Source organism: Dermacentor albipictus, chromosome 7 (assembly GCF_038994185.2).
Source record: "Dermacentor albipictus isolate Rhodes 1998 colony chromosome 7, USDA_Dalb.pri_finalv2, whole genome shotgun sequence".
NCBI lineage: Eukaryota > Metazoa > Arthropoda > Arachnida > Ixodida > Ixodidae > Dermacentor > Dermacentor albipictus.
This window is the reverse complement of record NC_091827.1, coordinates 74,754,434-74,777,614: the sequence shown is the minus strand read 5'-3', so window position 1 is coordinate 74,777,614 and position 23,181 is coordinate 74,754,434. Positions and strand designations below refer to the sequence as shown.

At 45.3% G+C, this 23,181-nt stretch overlaps 1 protein-coding gene and 1 long non-coding RNA gene across 3 annotated transcripts in view; both read right to left on the bottom strand.

Annotated features, from left to right (window-relative positions):
- The window catches only part of LOC135899103 (scoloptoxin SSD14-like), a 99,642-nt gene that overhangs the window by 53,755 nt on the left and 22,706 nt on the right, over positions 1–23,181 (bottom strand). For both annotated transcript variants that reach the window (XM_065428380.2, XM_065428381.2), the window contains 3 exons: positions 21,673–21,865; positions 21,026–21,168; positions 1,038–1,188 (listed from right to left, as the gene is read on the bottom strand). In XM_065428380.2, coding sequence (XP_065284452.1) covers positions 1,038–1,188; positions 21,026–21,168; positions 21,673–21,865 — 487 coding nt within the window. The remainder of the gene's footprint in view (positions 1–1,037; positions 1,189–21,025; positions 21,169–21,672; positions 21,866–23,181) is intronic.
- Positions 7,552–14,774, bottom strand: LOC139048034 (uncharacterized). The gene is made up of 4 exons (XR_011507440.1): positions 14,757–14,774; positions 13,293–13,397; positions 10,439–10,583; positions 7,552–7,661 (listed from the first exon to the last, which is right to left on the bottom strand). It is a non-coding gene; the product is annotated as an uncharacterized lncRNA (long non-coding RNA).

Below are 23,181 nucleotides of genomic sequence, written 5' to 3'. Positions count from 1 at the left end.
CAACGCACCGGTAGAATTACTGGTGCTAACATCTAAAGCAGGAACTTGGAAACTGCCAAAGAAGCTCGAAAACAAGTTAAGGACCACACAAAGAGCGATGGAACAAAGAATGATAGGCGTAACATTACGAGACAGCAGCAGAGTGGTGTGAATCAGAGAGCAAACGGGCATAGCCGATGTTCTAATTGACATTCAGAGAAAGAAATACAGGTGGGCAAATCATGTAATCCATAGCTTAGATAACCGGTGGACCGTTAGAGCCACAGAATGGGTGTCAAGAAAAGGGAAACGCATTCGAGGGCGGTAAAAGACTGGGTGAGGTGATGAAATTAAGAAATTCGCAGGCGCAAGTTGGAATAGGCTGACAGGGATAATTGATGATCGCATGGAGAGGCCTTCGTCTTGCACTGGACTTAACATAGGTTGATGATGGTGAGGGTGATGGAGAGAAGGAGATTGCAAAATAAGCCCGTAACACGCCCACCAGCGGTAACATAAGTAATACATTTCCCCGGCCTATAACACGTAAATATGTGTTGACTGAAACACTGCGCCGGGAAGTTGGTGGATGTTAAAACTACAGAAAAGTGACTTCTGCATTTTGTTATGTCTGATTCTGCACCTACTGCACCTACACAATTAGTAGCATGCAGAAGACGTTTCACGTACCCCCCTCCCACTAGGCCTCTGATACAACCTCCAAAATGAATAATGCTTCTTTTTTTCCGTAAGAAACCTCCTGCAACACAAGAACGTGTCAACAAGGCATAGGTAAGGCTAAGCAACTGCTGACGCAGCTGGGAGTGTCCGATAAACTGGGTTGTTACACGTGAATATTAGCATTGCGCCTACTTAAAAACCGCATATCGTGAAGCTTTCAATTACATCCACATCTAAATGCCAACATTTCCTAGAATATTAGTGGAAACTGGAGCGCAGGTAAGTGGAAAAGTTTTGGTATTGCGTGTCACGCCTGGGCAAGCCGTATTCTGTAGCATAGTTTTTTTTTACGAGGGGGGGGCGGCAGGGGCACTTACTTGAGCGCTCCTGACGGAATCACTGGGAGTAGCAACACGCCGCTGGATGGAAAAGGTGGAGTGTAAAACTTGTAGGCTAAAAACTCGTTCGTCACTGGCGCAGACCAGGTAGGTTTGTACTTTTTGAAGTCGTCCTCGGTCAACACGGCATCTGCAAAACAAAACAGCACATGTTAGTGTTTTCTTTATATTGACACGAAGATGTGGGGCTCCCTCACTGCAGGACGGCACGCGCGAAGGTCGGCGCCACGAAAGACGATGAATTGCGTAAGCTGCACGCAATTCTTCTGGCCCACCATTAAAGAGAAACATCACTTTTGTAAAACTCTGTCTTCAATCAACGTTACATTTTTCTGGGGGAGGTGCTGGGTACATGCTACCACTTCCAGAACGAACGCCGCCTACAATAAGCCCAGTACGAAGTCCGGTCGAGCTGACTCCTGTTCACGTACGGAGAAGCCTTCGCCTTCTAGGACTGCTACCTGAGCACAAGCCTCTACCGAATACAGTCAGAAGGATGAGTACATCGGTTCCGTCTTCTTCCTCAACGGCACCGACCGAGGTCTTCCTTCACCAGCCGCGAATCCTCACATCCTTCCATGGGGACACCTTCGAAGATGTTGAGGACTGGCTCGATCACTTTGAGCGGGTCACAGAATTCAGCGGCTGGACTCCAGAGCGGAAGCTAGGCAACGCCTATTTTGCCCTCGAGGGCTATGCGCGGACATGGTTTGAGAACCGTGAGGCGACCTTATTGACATGGGACGAATTCCGACGGCAGCTAATCAGCACATACGCCAGCCTCGATCGCATGAAGCGAGCTGAATCTGCAGTTCAGGCGAGTGTACAGCGGCAGAACGAAAGCGTTGCAATGTTTGTGGAAGATATGTGCCGACTATTCCGACGCGCAGATCCATCCATGCAGGAAGAAAGGAAGCTCAGGATCTTGATGCGCGGTGTCAAGCAATAGTTCTTCGGTGGCCTAATACGCAACCCACCAAAGACTGTTCCAGAGTTTCTCGCCGAAGCCATATCAATGGAAAAGCCACTGCAGCAACGAACAAGGCAGTACAACCACGACGTGTCGACCCTATCGCGTGCTCCTCTCGCTATACCTTTGGACAATACCGACGCCTTGCGGGAGCTCATTAGGCTTGTTGTTCGAGAAGAGCCCCAAAAGCTTCAGGTGACTCCGGCATCGGTACCGCGACTCGCTCTGGCTGAGGTCGTCCGGGAACAAATCAAGCAGGCAGTACAAGTCCAAGAGCGAAGCGCGACACCACAGCACGAGGTACGGCAGCCACAGCTCTCATGTCGTTTCCGGAAGCTGCGCGAAGTTCATTGTCTCCGACTTTTCACGATGCGCGCGACGACCCGGATTTTCACGATGTACGCGCCGTTGAACCAGCAACTGGCCACTTCAGGACTCCCCGCACGCCATTCATGGCTGAAACATGGCCACTCTGCAAGAGGGACGTATGGCGCACCACAGACCGAAGGCCCTTGTGTTTTCATTGCAGTGAAGCCGATCACCTCTACAAGGCGTGTCCTTACCGCCGAGCTGGGCTCCGTGGATTTTCACTGAATGCGCAGTGCCCGCTCAATGGTGAACGCCCCCTGGAGATTGAAGCATACCTCGCAGACACCAGGACCTCGCTTGCCCCACAATTTTGTGAACCGCGGTCACCTTCAGCCGCCCGAAACACGTCTTCCAGCCCCCTATTCACGCCAAGAGCAATGAGGCGTCGCTCACCCAGCCCAGCCTCCCGGAAAAACTGAGTCCAGCGAACTGCGGAGGTGAGGTTGCTGACCTTGCGAACGCTGAATATCCGCCACTACGACGACCGCAATATGATGTAATTTACACAAAGAAAGCGGTGTAGTTCCGTGTCAGTTATCATAGATACACGTCTGTTATGAGCCAGAATCTCGCGCGTATACTGAACAAAGTTTCGACGTAATGGACCGGAACTCAGATTGGTACTGCAGGAGGGCATCTCATAACTCCAATGGGCCGGTGCATGGCACGAGTCAACATTCTGGGCTTCACGTACATCGGCGACTTCGTCATTCTTCCTGAACGTTCAAAGGACCTTATACTCGGCATAGATTTCCTTCGGGCGAACGGTGCCATCATCGACCTGCAAGAGACTAAAAATCAGCTTCGCTACTGCGCAAGCCATAGCGAACGGTAATGACAACGACCACGACATCGCACTTCGTGTAGCGGACGATCACGTCACTTTGCCACCCAAGAGCAGAGTGCTTACCCTTTTTCGATGCGACATGGAGGACCACTCCGAAGGAATTGCTGAGGCAAACATGCTCCTGCTTCTTGAGCACCACGTTTGTATAGCCAGAGGGCTTCTTCAGGTGCGAAACAAACGTTCAGTCGTTTTGCTAAAAACCTTTAGCAACGAGTATCGGCATGTACCGCGCGGAACGAGAATCGCGTTTCTTCGCGAAATCACTGACGTTACTGACATTGCCACGTTGGAAACCACATCGTCTCAGCAATCTGAGTTTCAGCAATCTGAGAACAGATAAGGACCATCAGAAAGACCGTCTACTGAGTCTCGTGAATGAATTTGCGGACTGTTTTTCAACGTCATCTCTTCGCCAGCATCCTTACAGAGTGTCTCCAGTAGAAAAGGAAGCGATCAAGCATTAGGTGAAAGAGATGATCCAAGACGACGTGATCCAGCCGTCCACCAGCCCGTGGGCCTCACCTGTAGTGTTAGCCAGAAAGAAAGACAACACACTATGCTTCTTTGCAGATTACAGAAAGTTGAACCATGTCACCAAGTGCCATATTTATCCATTGCCACGCATCGACGACGCATTGGATGGTCTACAACATGCCAAGTTTTTTTCTTCGTTGGATCTTAAACCAGGGTAGTGGAAAATCGAGGTTTATGAACAGGACCGTGAAAAAACAGCGTTTCTGACACCTGACGGGCTTTATGAGCTCAAAGTTATCCCCTTCCGTATCTATTCCGCACCTGCCACCTTTCAGCGGATGATGGGTACCGTGCTTGCTGAACTCAAATGCAAACCTACCTCATATACTCGGACGACATCGTCGTGTTCTCGAGCGCGGTTGACTAACATCTCACACGACTCGAGAGTGTCCTCACTGCGATCCATACTGCCGGCTTCGCCATCAAGCCTGAAAAATGCTACTTCAGGTTCCAAGAGCTCGAATTGCTTGGCCATGTCATTGGTCCTCAAGGCATACGACCAGACCCTGACAAGTTTGCTGCCGTGGCCGAGTTTTCGCCACCCCCAGACAAGGAGGCCGTCCAACGCTTCCTTGGTTTGTGCGCATATTATAGGCGCTTCGTCGAGGGGTTCTCGAGAATCGCTGAGCCTCCGACACGGCTTACACCTGACGATGTGCCTTTCATTTGGGCGGACGAGCAGCAGCAGTCGTTCAATGAATAGCGCAAGCGTTTGCAAGAGGCCCCAATACTTGCTCATTTCGACGAAGACGCTGACACTAAAATTCATACTGATGTCCGCACTGCGGGTCTCTGCGCAGTTCTTGTGCAGTGGCAAGCTGCTGCCAAACGCACCGTTGCTTATGCGAGCCACAGCTTCACCAAGGCTGAGAAAAGCTACTCAGCCACTGAAAAAGAATGCTTAGCGGTTATGTGGGCAATTGGTAAATTCCGACCCTACTTGTATGGTAGACTCTTTAAGGCTGTCAGCGATCAAGCACGCATTGTGCTGGTCTGCCAACCTCAAGGATTGTTCAGGCAGACTAGCCCGTTGGAGCATGCGCTTACGAGAGCGCGATTTTACAATTGTCTACCGATTTGGAAGGAAGCACAGTGACGCTGACTGTCACGCGCACCACTCACTACGACTTCATCGGACCCTGGCCATGACTTGCCGTTTGTCGGCGTTATCGACGCCATAAAGCTGGCTGAGCACCAGCGTGCTGACGCTGAGCTGCTGCCGCTGATCGAGCACCTTCAAAGAGCTGAAGGTGTCTTACCTCGGTCGCTCGTGCGCTGCTTATTATCATACTACTTGAAAAACAAAGTCCATTACAGGAAAAACTGCGGGAGAGGTCCCAATACGTACCTCCTTGTCGTTCCGTTGGCACTACGCCAATACATTTAGCAAGCCTGTAATGATGAACCATGCGCGGGACACCTAAAATTCGCTAAGACATTAGCAAGCATACGGCAGAAGTAGTACTGGCCACGGCTTTATTATTCTGTGCAACGGTACGTGAAGACCTGCAGCAATTCTCAGCGCCGTAAGAAACCACCAGTTAAACCGGCTGGCTTCCTCCATCCTGTGGACCCTCCTCAAGCACCGTTCAAACAAATAGGAATGGATCTACTTGGGCCATTCCCAGTGACCTCTTCGCGCAACAGATGGATAGTCGTCGCTACCGACCACATAACCCGATAAGCCGAATCCGAAGCTATTCTGCAAACAAATTCGTATGAAGTGGCCAAGTTCTTTGTACGCCACATCGTCCTACGACATGGTGCACCGTCTGCTCTCATCACCGACCGCGGTACGGCATCTACAGCGGAACTTATGCAGGACGTTCTCAAGCTGACGCACAGCTCTCACCGCAAGAGCATTGCGTATCTTCCTCAAACCAATGGATTAACGTAACGTCTGAATAGAACGTTGGCTGATATGTTCTCCATGTATGTCGGCGTAGAGCATAAGACGTGGGACGAGATCTTACACTAAGTGACTTTCGCGTATAACACTGCTGTATAGGAGACTACACAGTTTATGCCGTTCGAACTTGTATACGGGCGCCACTTCACGTCAACAGTTGACGCCATGCTACCTCTGGGTGATAATAGCCCGAAAAGCGAACACGTGGAAGAATTCGTACAAAGAGCCGACGAGGCACGCCAGCTTGCATGGCACTGTATCCGGAGCCAACAGCATACTGACACCCTTCGATACAACCATGGTGCACACGACGTCCATTGCAATACCGGCGCCTGTGTCTGGGTCTGGACGCCCGTCCGTCGCCGTGGACTCTCGGAAAAGTTCATCCGCCGGTATTTCGGTTACTGCAAGGTTACACGACGCCTCAGTGACGTGGCCTACGAAGTCGTCCCCTGCAGTTCTGACTCTGGTTCACTTCGTCATCATCCTCGCGCTGAAGTTGCTGATGTAGTGCGCATGAAACCATACTATGCGCGTACGTGAACGCCGAGACGCACCTCAGGAGCTCAATTTCTTATGTCGCTGAAAGAACTTTTTGACGTGACCGAGAAGGTCGCTTTTCGCACAGGGGGCAATTAACACAAAGATGTGGGGCTGCCGCACCGAAGCACGGCACCCGCGAAGGTCGGCGCTATGAAAGACGATGAAGTGCGTAAGCCGCACGCTCTTCTTCTGGCCCGCCATTAAAGAGAAGCGTCTATTTTGTACGACTCCGTCTTCAATCTACGTTGCAGTATTGTAGGTTGCAGATACAGCGGGCGTACACTGCGCAGGCTGCCCTTACCAAAGGTGCACTTGTCTCTGTATTGGCGTCTATTGCTGGCAAGTTCTCTAGCCAACTCTGAAGAGACTTGATTTTTGCAAAATTATAAATGAGTAGTGTACAACACTGAAGCAATCTTGGCGAAGCTTGGGCAGCTCTAATTTTATAGATGTTTCTTCACCACCCTACTAGAAAATCCTATTTGTTTTCAAACGGGTTTCATCAAATAGGGTTATGGAACGGGACCCCGTTTGATCCTGTTCAGTCCTGACCTGTTTAAATCCCGTTTGTTCCTGTTTAAACCTGACCCGTTTAAATCCTGTTTAAACCTGACCCGTTTAAATCCTGTTTAATCCTGACCCGTTTAAATCCTGTTTAATCCTGACCCGTTTAATCCCGTCCTATCTAACCCAGACCTGTTTGCCCCTGTTCAGACCTATTTTTTGCTACATTCATACCAGGTCCTTTCAGAATGGATTGATGTTGCTTAATATAATTTACTCTTTACACATATTTTGTGCACTTGTGTATTTGCGATCAGCATTGAAGAGAAGTAGATCTGCATTAGGTTCGCAACAAGAAGCCACTTTCATATGTAGGTTTGCCTGGTACATTGCTTGATACGAAGATGAACACAATTTTCGGCATAAATTGATTAGCACTACCAACACTGATGTGATACATTATGAACAAGTTTTGTATGACCCACGAGTACGTTCTCTATGTATGACCTACAAGAAAATGCACCCTGAAGAAGATTGTACCTCCTTTTCATATTTATACTACAAGTATGCAAATGTAATTCTTGCTAGTTTAGTATATGTTTGATTACTTGTACTCGTCTTAATGCAGTGCTTCTTGCTGTAATGGTTTGTACACAAATCCACAGTAAAGTGTAATTTTGGGGTGAAAAATGTCAGGCAAAGTATTGGCATGTACTTGTAAGTGAAAAAGACAAGTATACTTTACGTAGGTATTTCTGTACACCCACTTGAGCTTTCATTAAGCCTGAAGTCCTCCGGCCTAAATAAAAGCATGTCATAAATGTCTCAAGCACTGTTTATTGGACCTTCTAACGGTATTTCGATGCATCCAGTCTGCCGAGAGAAGACCGCTGGAGTGGGTTGCTTGGGTGCGAGCGAGCAGGGCACCTGAAAAAGTAAAGCCAATAATTTATCTTGACTCATGCAACAGGTTAGCACATAGGCAAATTTGCCTATGTTCTCACAAATAAGAAAGGTTCAGCATTCCGGTCATAGAAGATAACGAATACATCTTATTGAAAAATATGTGGTTTCATGCACTGCCTATGTTTCAAGGGAACATGGATTACTGTGGGAGAATAAGCTGTCATAATTAGCAGGAGATTGAAGCAAGTCTTATAGGAAAAAGATGGGCACATCGTTTGATTAACAATAATTACTAGTATTGAAGCAACAGAATACAAACATGAAATACCTTTAAAAACAACACCGACAGGTTGAGATAATAAATTATTCAGAAACTAAACCCGTCTGCCAGCAAAATACCGTAGTGTACTGGCTTTGACATTGCGCTGCTCAGGCAGAGGGCATGGGATTGAATCCCAGCCACAATGGCTGCATTTAGATGGCAGAGAAATGCCAAAACCCCTATGTAAGGTCTATTGGGTACATGTTAAAGGAGACTAGGGATCCCGCCAACTTGAAGTTATAAAAACCGGGGTAAATTTCGAGATAAGTAAACTCACAAAAGTAGAAGGCCCTGGCCATGCGAAGACCATATAAAGCCTTTTAAGGTAGGTGCCAGCAGCCGCTAAATTTCTTGCAATAGCGAAATATAGCAGAAGCGGTATTTTTCCGTAGATCACTTTTGCAAGGTATTTTACAATTTGACACCCGACATGTTGGGCATCTACGGGCAACAGCAATTCTGGCACAGATCATAGCAAACACTGTTGCACCTAGGTATACATAGACACATAGGTATAGGTACAGTCGCCGACTGATTTTCCGGACATGATTACTCGGTCTGCTTCACGGCACCGCCATTCTCCCCATGGACCATAATATATAACAACTTCCGAAAATTAGGACGCCTTGCAACCTCTCGTCTGATTTTTCGGACACTCCTTGAGCCAACTTGATCGAGAGCACCATGCACCGACTCTCACCGTGGCATGGTTCTACTTGCTGAACGCCATTTTTGTTTTGAACGAAGCCTCCTTGGTGCCCCACGAAGTGGCGCTACTACAAATCCCTGCTCATCATCATCGTTTCTGCCTGGTTTGTAGCTACAGCAGTTCCGGTCTCAGCTTAGTATGCGATGCCAAGACAATCCAGCAGCTGATTTGTTTGTTTCTTCGTGCACGACGCTGCAAGTAGGCCAGGTTTTTTGTTTGTGCAACTGATGTTGGCGTGACGATGTTTGACGAAGCAAGATGGGCCAATTCATTTCACTAATATTTAGAATAGCTACCTGTAAGCACCACCTACCTTTCAACAACATTTGCAAAGCAAAAAACCTCATCCTGAAAATCTGCACACGAAGACATCGGTAGCATCATCAGCGTGGGGCCTCAAGATAATTCGGCAAGCCAAGAAATTACTGACAGCACGAGTGCAATCATGCCAACAGGAAATCTGTGGCTGAATAATGCACCTTCTACCACTTGGCAGACAGTGCATTTTCGCAAGGCCCTAACTACGGCAGATCATTGTTAAGGAGTTCCTGAATGCACAACTCTATGCCATTTTCCCGCTGACTCTAGGGAAGCACCTCTGCACAGTTGCAAGAAAAAAAGCTAGATGCCCCAAGAGAAATGAGCCCACTCAAGCCATGGAAGTTATGTTTACCTTGTCTTCCTACAACTACTCTAAACCTAGGACTGCTGTTTTGCACAAGGGAACAAACGTCAACATTGGTGCCTCGCCCAACACAAGTGGTCTGCGCCGTAGAAGGTGCCATCAGTCAGCCCACAGATGAGGCCCACACCAGTGCTGTCAGTGTGCTGTACAAATTGCAGAAGCACAGCCTACAAGCTTGTCTGCCTTAGTGTGATCGCAATAATGAACGAAAACCAACGAATCAAGTTTGTTTCGTGCTGAGAACAGTTGCCTCATGCTGGATTTTCCTACAATTCTTTCTAAGCACAGATAATGCTTCGTTTGTTGTGTAGGCATGTAAATAATGAAAAGGCCTGCATCACTATCTCTGAAAAAAATTATGTAAGAAAGCACGTACAGTACACAGGTGCAGTGTCTCTCATACTATTTCGTGCAGTAGAGGCTACATCGGATAAACCGGCAAATGTATAAATGACTGGCAGCGTGACCAAGCAAACTTGATGTGTGGGTCAGTTAGCAGTGGTAGTGCACTACTCTCGGTGCACATGCACCTATGTTTAAAAGCTGCTTGATCGTGACAAAATAAAAAGACAAAAGCGCTGGAGAGATATCTGAAACTTTTCTTATATGTATGACGAGGAACCTAGCACTAGCTCCCCATGCAGAGAATTACTAGACAGTGAGACTGCTTCTTATCATTGTAAAACAAATGTCACACTCACCATGTGATGCATCCTTTTCGTTTCTGTGCGAACAATATGTATTCAGATCTATTCTCCCCCTTTCACCTTTTGCACAATATTACTGTGCGAGCTATAATACTGAACTGTTAGTAGCACTCTGTCCTGTTGCCTCCTTTCTTTCCTTGTGAATTGTGTGCTAAATACGGCTTTTTTTGGTGAAAGAGTGCTAGTTTAACGCATAAACTAGCGCCGTGGCACTTTGCAATAAAGGACTGTTATAATTCTCTAAAAATATGTCCATGCAGAACAGTGTCAAAAGAACACCTTAAAGAAAGAACATGAGTGTATCTATCATAAAGACCAATCCTTGTCTTTTTCCTTAACATAATTTTCAATACCGATATTGAAGTACAAGCTCACCATATTATATCACCTTGTCAATGAAGCAAGGCACAATGGCGCCCAACTGTCACGGGACCAACTTGGATGTGGAGATCAGCGCAGATCAGCAACATAGCATGGTCTGCTTACACTTCTTCTCCAGGTCCAGCCACACCTATAGCAGCTATAAAACAAGTGAGCTTAGAATAACAAGCGAAACAATATAAAAAGTGGCAGTGAACAAAGCAACTTTCGGTAGGCATAAATAGGATCGCATTGCTGACATTATGCACATAAGTAACTTCATTTTGAGCAACAAAGCATCCAATTTAAGAAACATTATATGTATGAGCTATCTATGTGAGAAAGATTAATCGAACGCCCTCTATTTGCTACACCCCTCCCCTTATGCATGGATGTCTCCCTGACTGAGTGAGCTGGGCTGATCCCAGGTATACTGTAAGTAAAGGGTGTCACTTGGTGGGCCAATCTCGATACCATTGCATGACTTGTACAATAATTTTAATGTGTATTGTAATGCTGGCCATCCTGCAGGCACTGCAACATTATAGCACCCATAAGGCTAATGGTATTACCTGATAAGGTTAACTAATAAGTGTCCCCAGAAGCATAACTCGGCATGTATACTCGGAGGCCATTATTATAAGAGAAGCAATAGCAGAGGCGAAGCTCTATCCTGTGCCATATGCAAAATGGCCGAGCACGCCCAGCTTTTGGTTACATTCTCACTTGTGACCACTGCAACAGGCTGACTGACATGCGTAACCAGCAGTTTGTAGGACCATATTTTCATAACCTGCATTTTTTTTTATATCTGAAGAGATCAGCCTCAAGCTCCATGCTGCGCTGCACTCGAGAAGCATTATAAACTGGCAACATTTAAATGCTATGCTGCATGGTTTGTTGCATGCTTTAGGAATTTACTTACTTATTGTACACATAGCTCATAGTCTCCAGTTGGAGTATTGCATGAGGTGGCAAGAAAACAAATTCTGAACTAACAAGGAGAACATTCAACAAAACAAGTCAGACCAAAGAAAAAAAATAACATACTCTCATAATGGGACTATGTATCTGGCAGCTAGCTTATAAAAAAGAAAATTAGGAATGTTTTACTACTGGTAGCGCTTTAGGGGATGGAATGTAGAATTCCAAGCATCATACACTTTTAAGCCACCTTTCGTGGTTTTTTGTTTTGAAGTCCTATTCTCTGTACTATTATAGAAATGAATAGCCCCTCCAAAATAAAACAAAGAAAACATGTAATGCACAGTAATGTAACACAATAATGTAATGCACAACAGTGAATACTTAGAAAAATGTAATTAAGAACATGGAGTCTATGTGGGCACAGATGTTAGATGTCTACATGAAAGCATAATAATAAAGGTGGGCAGAGCATTTATGCTATTGTCGGGCAACCTGCTGCAAGACATACAGGTAAAAGGATATGCATGCCTCACAACACAGTCCCTAAAAATATATGTCACAATACAGTGAGTAGGTATATCATGCTTATCTACAATAGCTCCTAATTATATTTATTTCAGAGGGGGCTACCTATGAACCTTGATCAAACTGAAGGTGGGCCAAATTCTAAATATACGATTCAAGTAGACAGAAAAGGGACGTTATGAATATGACATCTACAGCAAAAGTGTTGTACATTATTGTTGTACATTATGTCATACCTGCCAACCTGTGAACATAATATTTTGTAAAAATGCTGCAGACACTAAATTCTTTGTTGGGGACATAACACACATTATTTTAAAGCTTGCTCTCAGCACCCCCATTGTTGCATACACACACACATTATTAATAAAGGGAAAATCGCACATCCACCCACTCGTAGCAATTGCTACAAAAGAAACCCGTACGGATTCCTCGAAAGGAAAGCCTCATAGTTGAAAAAAAGAAACCGTCCAGGTCCGGGACTCAAACCCGGGACCTACGTCTTTCCGGGACAGCCGCTTTACAATCTAAGATAACCAGGCGGCTAGCAGATGGCCGGGCGAATTCGAATTTGTCGACAACATGAAGCAAAGGCAAGGGTGTGACGTAATAGTTCTGCGGAAACGCGCAAGGTGTAGAGAGGTAATTAATAAAGGGGAAAAAAATATTACGTCAAACCCTTGCCTTTGCTTCGTGTTGTCAACTAATTCGACTTCGCCCTGCCATGTGCTAGCCACCTGGTTATCTCAGATGGTACAGTGGCTGCCTCGGAAAGGTGGTAGTCCCGGGTTCGAGTCCCGGACCAGGACGAATTTTTCTTCAACTGTGCAGCTTTCCTTTTGAGGAACACATACGGGTTTCCTTTGTAGCAAATGCTACGATGTCTGATTTTCACTTTAATAAAAACTTCTCTCCACCTCGTGTGTTTGCGCAGAACTATTACGTCACACACACATTATCAACCATTATTTACCTTGTCGTGCAGCACAAAAAGCAGCAGTGAACTTGAAACCAGTAACTGACAACACTGTTTTTTCTTTAGATTACAGAGCTTTTACAGCGTGTATGCTGCTGCCGCTTTACGCTGCTTCATGAATTTATCTGACCAAACTTCCCTAAAGCAAGTGCCCCTCTGATGTTCTCGTTAGAGATATTGCATCGCTAATAATAAACCATTACAAGTACCATTACAATTAACTTTTACGTGCATTTTAACAATGTCATGCCCTTAATCTCTCAACAGCTTTAAAATATCTTAACCAACACAACTTCATTGTCTTTCTAAAGTGACATCCATAAAATTGTAAAATGAGCCCACATTTGTAAACGCACGGAAAATTCAGGAGAGTTTCCAAACATGGATGATACCAACAAAATCTGCAGCTCGTGTACGTGGCAGCAACTGCTTTGCACACACCTTGTCACAGCATGCACATCAGGTACTTTGCCGTGCTGTTGAGGCTGCAGAAGTGCCGCAGGTGCATATCTGGAGGTGCCTCTGGTTCACAAAATCTTGCCATCCCTAAACAATAATAAATGCTTAATTTATTGTAATCTCTGCTGAAACTGCAAACTTGTGATATAAAAAGATCACGTCATATTTTGAAAAAAGTCTCATACAACCAGTTACATGAAGCTGCAACTGGTTGTGCAAATATCTGACCGTAACATCACAGGCGGTTAAATAACACGTAAATCGAACTGTAGCAAACATGAATCTACTATGAAAGGGTTCACACAAACGTACAGCTGTATAACGTGAAATGTGAATTGTACTATCAAAAAATTCCTTAGGACATGAAAAGCGTTCCAAAACCTAATTTGTTTATGCGGCGCAACAAAGCACTGCTCCCAAAGGACGATGCGCTCAAAATTTCAACAGACCACCTCTTTTTCTGGAGAGACAATACAGAAAAGAGAAAGATTTTTCGATTAAAAAGAAACATTGCTTTTGTAATTTCGGCTTCTCTGCAAGATCGGAACCCTTTACAAGTACACGAAAACACACAGGACACTAATACACGTCATCTGACGACACTCTATAAACAGACGAATTTCCATACAAGCTGAAAATCTGGCCATGCGTCGACGAAGAAATCGGGTGCTATCTCGCGCAGCTGTTAGCTGTGAAGACGACACATCGACGTACTACTTCTGGAAATGCCTATACCATTTCTCAATGAAAAATTATGTACACAAGCAGTAACTTTCTTTGCTTGAATTTTTGTGCCCATTTAGATCAAAGAACCACCCGCGCTAGCGTGCTTCATAGGTGAAAGTAAATAAACCACAGATAGAGCTGTTGGTAACATGAATACGTTTTAGGGCAATTTCCATGGAACTTTTTGCTAAATGTGCACTGCGACATGAAGAACAACCATTTGAAAAGCACATTTATAATTCTTGCTGCTTTACTCATTCGGATTCGGTTGTTGTACGGATCTTGCGATACGTACAAGAACGCACACTTCACGAACCATAGACAGGAAGAATGCGCGCAAGCGCCGGAAACGCTCCTTTTAGCGTCACAGGTGCCGCAGCATCGACTGCACCAACGGTCCTTCCGGCGCACACACTGTTGAATTGCGGATCAACTACAGGACGTAAGAGCACAATTTTCACCAAATTCTTCCGTACAGTGTGACACGATGCGAGAGTGCCAGAGGAGGAGATCCTTTTCGTGAGCCCGGAACAAAGAAAGTGGCGAAGGCTCATACCTTCGACATCGGCGCACCACACGAAGGATACTGCGGGCTACATTACGCGGTCCCAGGGGTTTTGTGATTCTCAATGAATACAAAATGCACCACAATTACTCTCGGCACAGCGTACATACGATTAAACAGCTGCATCGGACGGCGTCAATGCAGCGCGCACTCACATGTAGCTAAGGCAGAAGACGGCAAAATAATATCACCTGTAACTTTACCGGCGCTACCTGTGCTGCCATCTGTAGGCCGCCACCGAAAGCGACCGTGCTTTCGGTGATCTCATGGATGGTGACGGCGTTGTATTTCGATGTTATGCGAGTCGTACAGCGTCTTGTACGACGTGTTTCAGCAACGTTGCTTTTAATGAAGAGGACGGCAATGTGCGCATACGCCTTATAGACGTCTCACCCACTTGAATAACACAACAGGAAATTTTCAGTCTGTCGTATTTTGTGACGTTGTGACTGTCGTTCTGTTCTCTGTTGTGTGACGTCTTGTAGTCGAAAATTCTGTAGCTTCTGATCAATATATTTGATTAAAAATTGACAGACACCTCTTTAAGGATAAGAAAAATTATTAATACAAAAAAACGAAAGTAGAAAAAAAAATATTTCGCACGGGATTTGAACTGCGGACCTCACGATTCCGAGACAAGCATCTTACCACCGCACCACGCCGAACACGCCCGCACCTCGACTAGGCCAGCAATATAAATCTTTTTCTGAGTTGCTGTTTACATTTACATTTTAAAAGCCAAGATGCGCTTTCACTTCACCGCGTCAACTGCCGCATCTCTATATGCGCAAAAGTGTTGTTACCATCGACAGGTACATCGTGGAATGCTAGAACATCAATTTTGCTGTACCGATATCCATATTTAATAAGAAATTCAGAAATAGACAACGGTGACCGGGGACACTGCAGGTTGTTACTGCTAATTTCGACAGTTGTCTCTTGCTCTTTACAGTTTTGAGCTCGCATATAATTCGTGCGTTCAATGCAAAATAGCTACATAAACACTCGTGGGTGAGTCTTGATCCGGACAGTATACTGGCTTCTCACGGCAGCGCTGTACCAGATTAATGAGACCCGAGCGAGAAAGCTTTTCACGCAACTTTGTGGAACAATCCAAAACTTCTTTTCCGCTTCGCATAAGCTTGTGCAATATTTCTGGGAAATTAACTAATGTGTCAGTGTAACCGCAAATGTAAGTCCACAGGACTGTGTGCCCCATCTTACCAAATAAAACAAAGCGGATACGCAGCCATTCCCGCAGATGGTATGATTTTGATCAGCGGCCGATTTTGAGGAGGCCAGTAGCGCGTTGCTGGTGCCGCGTCGTCACGGCACAATTATAACAATTGGCCACGTCGACTTTAATACCGGTGTCGGTGCTATCAGTATTGCCGGCTTCAGAGAAGCACGATTGAATACCGCGCAATAGAAAAGTACAGTGTACACCACCGATGCGAACCTGACATTTTAAAGGGCCGCGATGGAAAGTGCTTCTGTTGCGACTTCAGAACTCTTGGCCGTCGCGACCGAATGTTTCTGTTGCGACGTCAGAATTGCTATCGTAACGTCAGAAATGTCTGTCGCAGCTACAGAAACGTTAGGAACTTCTGTCGTACAACAGAAATTTCTGTATTTGCAGCAGGAATTCCTGTTGTCTTTTTCAACTGGGCAGGACCGGGAATCGGTTTGAAATTCGCAGCTAGCATATCGCAGTTTGGTCTGTGAATGTTCCGAGGTGTTCACGCAATTTCTGCAGAGCTTGATAATGGCCCAATTTAGCACTAGGGGTTAAATTGTCAGGATGTCGAACAATAAAAAAGCTCCTCCCCAGTTATATTCAAGCATTAAACTGGTATGCATGATGCCATCCAGTATAGTTGCCAGAAACCTTCAGATTAAACCAGCTTTTGTGACAAACAGGCGACCCTATATGGTGCCACTGCGTCCAGTATAAGCTAGTTTAGTTGCAAACAGGGCCCCTGTTAAGACCCATTTCTGCGTGAACTGGTCATGCCTATACCTGCTTGCATGCCAAACGGGACCCCGTTCAGACCTGTTCGTGTGTGAACTGGTCCTGTTTATACCTCTTTGCGTGCCAAACGGGACCCCGTTCAGACCTGTTCGTGTGTAAACTGGTCCAGTTTATACCTGTTTGCATGCCAAACGGGACCCCGTTCAAACCTGTTCATGTGTAAACTGGTCCAGTTTATACCTGTTTGCATGCCAAACGGGACCCCGTTCAAACCTGTTCATGTGTAAACTGGTCCTGTTTATACCTGTTTGTTGCTGAACAGGTCCCTGTTAGAACCAGTTTAAACCTGTATAACCCAGTTTGAATTTAAATAGGATTTTCCAATAGGGCAGCCTTTAAATTGCATTGAAGCAGAGGATGCGTGCACCCAGTGGTTAGCATACGTGACATCAAACCCAACAGGATGCGTGCTTGATTGATTTGATTGATTGATTTGGATGCTTGATTGAGCACGGTGTCCTTGACGTGATTTTCCACGTCCTGCCGGGGCCGAAGTCCAATAGGTTATGCAGAGAAGATGCGCCGCTTTTCAGGGTTCAGTTTGCTGCTTTGGAAGCGTCACGTTATGCGGGACTTTTTTCCCGGAGGCATGAACTCTTAATTCAAACTGAAGTCATTCCTCAAATGGGCGGAAATCTTGGCAATAGTTAAGTTTTCCGTGTAAAGGCAACAGATGATTTGCACTGTCACTGCATGTATACGGCAATACAAGGGAAAACATTTACCTGCATCGATTACAATGATTGCACTGGTCAATAAATACAGTGAACTGTAATGCATATTTTCTCCCTGAAATCTCAGACGACCGAACGGCCATTTGCTAAGCTGGCAGATGCACCTCATTATTGGAATAATTTAGGACTCTTTGCATCCTGTATTCGCGAATTACCATATCCGGTCGTCGCTGCCTAATCCACAATTTCCTTGGTACAGGGAAGTTTTAATCAAGGACTCCCTGCACTGGCCACAGTTTAAAAAACTCTTATTTCCGAGGCCTTGCGTGACAAAACCAGCATTCGATTATGAGACTAGCCGTAGCGGGAGACTCCGGAAATTTCTGCCATCTAGGGATCATCAACATGCCCCCAATGGATGGTAGACGGGCGTTTTCGCATTTCGGCTCCACCAAAGCCCAGCCGCCACGACAGGGTTTACTGGCCACGGTGTCCTGACCTATTCATTGTCAGAGTTGGTTGCGTGAGACCATGTGCATGTACGAAATAAACGTTGAACAAAGCTGGCCTAATGTCGGGAAAATAAAAACTGTAAACGCTGAACATTACCCGTAGTACAATATTAGACCAGGAATATTCACACTAATGCCAAACGAAATTCTGATGCGTAAATGGGCCGGCGTGCGTTATATTTTCTAACCAGCATGCGAATGATTACGAGCACATGGATTCGCCGAAACATCGTGCTTTAACTTTTGAGCAGTATTCACCGGTCCCTTTCAAGTGTTCTGGAACGTTGTGGCGGTGGGCTTTTCCTTCGGCGGCCAATATGAGTGAACTCTTGGAGCATATTTCTCCTGGCTGCTTCATAGAACCAAGCTCCTGCTAAGACGTGGCCGGAATTTAGGTGCACCGGGGGGGGGGGGGGGGTAGGAGTAAATCCAGCGTAACAGTCCCGCCGTCAATCTTCATAGGCGTTCGAAAGCCTTAGCGTCTTTCCATGGCAGGCATCCCCCCACAATTTGTAATTCACTAGGCGCCCAAGCAATAAAGGCATTCACAACAAGATGGATGCTTGAAGTGATTAACCCTTTAAGGACGCCACCTATAGATAGGCTAAAAATGGGCATTTTCTTTGTTACTGTGCAATATACATCGAGAAGAAGCTTTATAAAGATGTCGAAAAATATTTTTTCATGCTTTTTCAGCAACAAGAGGGAAGCACCAAGAGGAAAGCTCAGTTCCTTTCAACCCGAGCCGCCGATGTGTGTTTCGAATTTGTACAGAGAGCTCTCGATATATGTGAACCGTAAATTGACATTTAATTTACTTTACATCCCATGTGTGAGACCGCCGCAGCCGAAGATCTCGCATCGGTTGGTCTGCTCGACACGTGCTTCCAAAATAATGCGAGTCTCGTGCCAACCCTGTGTTCCATCAAAGGACGGTTGATGCCTGTCAATCGGCGTTGGCCTTGAAGACAATTAACCGTAATATTTATATTCAGTGCCAAAACTCAGCATGAAAAACTAATTTTCTGGTGTGTTGTTTTTCGTATGTTGTTCTGGTAGGCAACATTGGTCACTGTGGTTGAGCAAAACGATGACGCTTGAGCCAACGTTTTGACATGGGTCTAGTCTACGTCAGGGCACCAACGTGGCAACGCTGTTGCCAATATCGAATCTCTCACGAAACTAAAGTTATCAACAAGGCTTTCTTTATATTTGCAATGGGTGTTTCGGAAAATATATTTAGAAAGATTGAGCACTCTCGCAACAAAGCTCTGAGTCGCTGGGCAATCTCATTATTTCCTCGAGGTCCCATTGAAATGAAAGTCTACACCGGAAGCAATAACTTTATTAACTGTGAGCGGGAACAGTCCAAAGTCTTTAATTGGGCCTTTTTCAAAAATCAAAGGAGCCAACATTGATAATTACGCATTTTGGGGAGGCTAGAGTGTTGAACAGCGGTGCCAAGTCAGTAATTAACTCAAAGTGAATTACGTTCGAAAGCTTCTCGCGCGATTCATGCCCCACATTGCTGGCTATGTGGCGTGTCAGCGGTTAGTAGCAGGCTTCAACAGTTGTCGAGGCTGCCCTCTTCGAATTTATCTCAATATATTTCTCACTCAATTACAATACGAACAAAATTAATCTTTAGAATAGAAACAATATTCAGGCAGTGTGAGTGCTAGTCCATATGCATTCGTGAAATTCTCGCATCTCACACACTGGTCATTGGACATTGCACCTGCAAAAGCGGTCTGCTTTTTCCAATGTCTGAAACCTACTCTGGCTAGATCGCTTAAGAGCCACATTTTTATTCATCTATTGACTGTAGGTTGAGGTATTGTCTCCGTGTGCTTTTAGTAAAAAATACAAGAGTGAAGTACCGACACTTATTGCACTATCTCCAGAATAGGCAAGCTCGAGTAAGCGTATTGACCCTGGATAAAGTCCCATGGCATCAGGGTTCATTCCTGTAGACAGCAAAATGCGCGATGACGTAGGTCACGTGGTTGAGATTCCACCTATGGCTACCTTCCTTAGCAGGTAGGCAAGCGCTATGGTGTGGTGCACTGTGCAGAATAAAATCAATTTTTATCCCTTCAAGATAGCTTAGCTTCTTACATTTTAACATATGGGCGGGATATGCATGGACTTTTTTTTTCATTGTTGTACTTGGAGCGAAGACATTTCTGAAGCAAATTTTCTCGCAATAAATATAACACACATGCCAAGCTTGCATATAATTATGGCGAAAAAAAGGCGCGAGCGCTATGTGAGTAAATACGGCACTACATTGCAAAATCCTTTCACATATTGCTGAATCCTTGTTTTTGGCAAATTGGAAATGTCATTGAAATTTCATTGAACTGCCCACTCAGGGGTTCCTCTTAAATGTTCCCGAGAAGGGTTGAGCACGGCATAAAGCAAATGCAGGCGGTTAGCTTCACTACGAAAAAAAAACGCCAAGTCGCGTTATTTCTCAAGTAAAAGATGTCTCGGTGCGTATAAGAACATTGCATTTCTACAATACCAAAAGAGAATACTGTTGTCATCATGAGAGGTGGCCACAGTGTCTAAGATAAGCTTCATCATGGCATCATTTGCCGTTGTGGTTAGCAGCGTGTGTGCCACTTCGTGTGTTTCCTAGTGTGCCTATAAGGTTTCGCAACTCACCGATGGCATGTGACGATGGCATGTATCCTCCCTAATGATATGGGGATTTCCAGAAGGTCGCGGAAGACAGCTGTGGCTGACACTGACGATCATGTTAGATGTTTTCGGTCAGTTTTTGTCAAGCTCTTGTGCATGGTAATTGTGCATAGAAGTAAACATTTAGATTAGATTAGAAATCCGTAACATCACACTTACTTACCACGGCACTGTGGATTCTATGCGAAGTTCAGGGGAATAATGTTGGACATGACCTTGATGTTTCCCTTCGAATAACTAACCTCCTTGCTGCGAATTTTGTGAAAGCAGTAATCAAAGATTTTTTTCTAAACTGATTGTGCAATGACGTGACATAAGCAGGCACAAAGTGCCTCAGAAAAGGCTTGCCTATGTTTCTATGGATGGACTTATCTTTGTCGAATTGGCTGTTTCCCATTAGGGTGCCACTAAAGCTTTAATGGACGCAGCAGCGTAGCATGAATGTGCTTTTAGGTCACCAGGGCTAAGAGTGGTTTACCCAGAGACTAAATAACTTTTACCTTCTCCCAGGCCGCTGACAATTTCTTTGCCGACTTCAGTGTAGAAATGTTCTGCGCCTTTCTTAGAAATGTCCTCCAGAAGTTTTGCCAGATCCGGTTGCACAAGCTTGTCGCCTTCTTTGCTGACGCCATCGAAGATTTTCCTAGAGCAATCAAAGGTACGGCAATCACCGCATCGTCATTTGTTTCCAATTTAAAACAAACACAACAATATCAACAACAACAGCCACGATGGCAACAACAAAAAGAGAAACAAAGACAACAACTGCAACGAAAGACCTCAGCAAACCTTCTGAACCGCTACAGACAGGACTCCCAGAAAAGAGAAGAAAAGAATAGGCAATGGAGATCGAGATGCAGAGAGAGAGAGAGGTAGAGGGAAATCAACGAGAGGCAATATTTCTCCCTGTCCGTCATAGTTGTCTACGTCTTATATTTGCATGGTAATTTCTTTTCTCTCTCCCTCAGCACTCTCTATAGTTCCGAAACTAAACCAATCATCCCATAATTATTCGCGAAAAGTGGGAAAATTGCCAACATGCGGTATGTGGATTCACGTGCGCTGAATGTATGAGGGCGACAAATCCAATTTACAGTGATAGGCCAATGACGACGGGGAAAATGTGGAGAATATCTATAATGCGTACTTGATGTCCGTATTGGATAATTCAGTTGCGTGCTTGGCGAGAACTTTCGCAAAGTGCTTCTTGATAGGAAAGCCTTCCTTGGCCAACTTAATAGCGGGCGTGAAGAGATCTTCCCATCTCATGGTACCTCTGAGCTTTTCGTGAAGCTCCTTGTAACCTCGTACGGCTCCAGGCACAATCGACGCCTTCGCTCCTGCGAGGAACCAAAATGAGCAAACGTGTCATGACTGCTGATTGATTTGTTGTCTCGAGACCCGAGGTCTCAGGGACGTGGTTGCTTTCAGTGCCAGTTCTTGCTTCCGGTTGGTATGTTAAGAATTTCTTTAAGCATTGCGAAGAGTTTTCTTTGCTCACTTTATACGCCTTCGGCGTACCACAGCTCTGCCTGTCTGTGTTTGTAACCTTGTTCCGAAATGGGTAATTTAGTTACTTCAGGATGCCGTTGCCGAACGCAAGAGGTATCAAAGGGTCTCAGATGAGATACCTTAATATTTGCAGAAACTGCAATGTTACTGGCACCGGTGTAATCAGCGTTAATGATGCAAATTTGACGAAGCTACTCTAATATATACTGCGTTACACCGGAAGTGGCCTGCCTGACCTTTGGTAAAAAAAAAAGCAAGTTGTCCCAACCAAAGTCACCAAACTCGATCTGAAAGAAAGGAACGTTGACTTACGGTAAGCGCGAAACAAAGTGAATGAGAAAGCTTACGCGAATAAAATAAACAGACGATTGACAAAAAACTTTCACCTCAGACCACGGAACGAATAAGGCACATTATGCTAAAATATTGCGCCACATTGTAGTATTTCAATATCTATAATGTCACTTCCTCGAATTCCAGTACATATAGCTACATATAGCGTGTACGTCAGCGTTGTCTTTGGGCTCTTCGACTTTTATGAATACGCATTTTTGACGCAATGCCCCATTCAGTCACCGAAAGAACGCTAATGATCAAAATGTACTTAGGTTCTATTCAGAAAGAAGAACACTTATTTAGAAAGAAGTTAGTTCCAGATACTTATGGAAGTTATGGAAAGCGAAAATGTGACCGTACGATTTCCGCATACAAGCGGAAAGAGTAACAGTGTCCTTGTACTCCTTTTCGTGAAAACTATTTTTTTTTTATTGAACAAATGAGAGAGTATGTGTAAGATCGCTAGCGTTGCCGGTTGTGGCCTAGATGGCACGGCGCTGCACTTATGGTGCAGGGCCGTGCAAGCGTTCGATTGCTGCCACGGCGGCCACATTCCCATACTCAGAATGCCAGGAACAAATGAATACGCGCATGCACCATGCCTTCTGCGCTTGTTTAACGGATAGCGAATCAAAATTTTGCCGCCAAGCTTTTTGACCCAAATGAAAGCTGGAGTGCCAAAATGGGCAAGGGAACGCTGTTTTTCGAAAAAAAGGTCAAGGAAAATGCTAAATTTATTGATTTTCTCATGAACTACAGCAGCTAACGGCCACGTCGTGACAGACAGTATGTGACGCTAATGCCGACA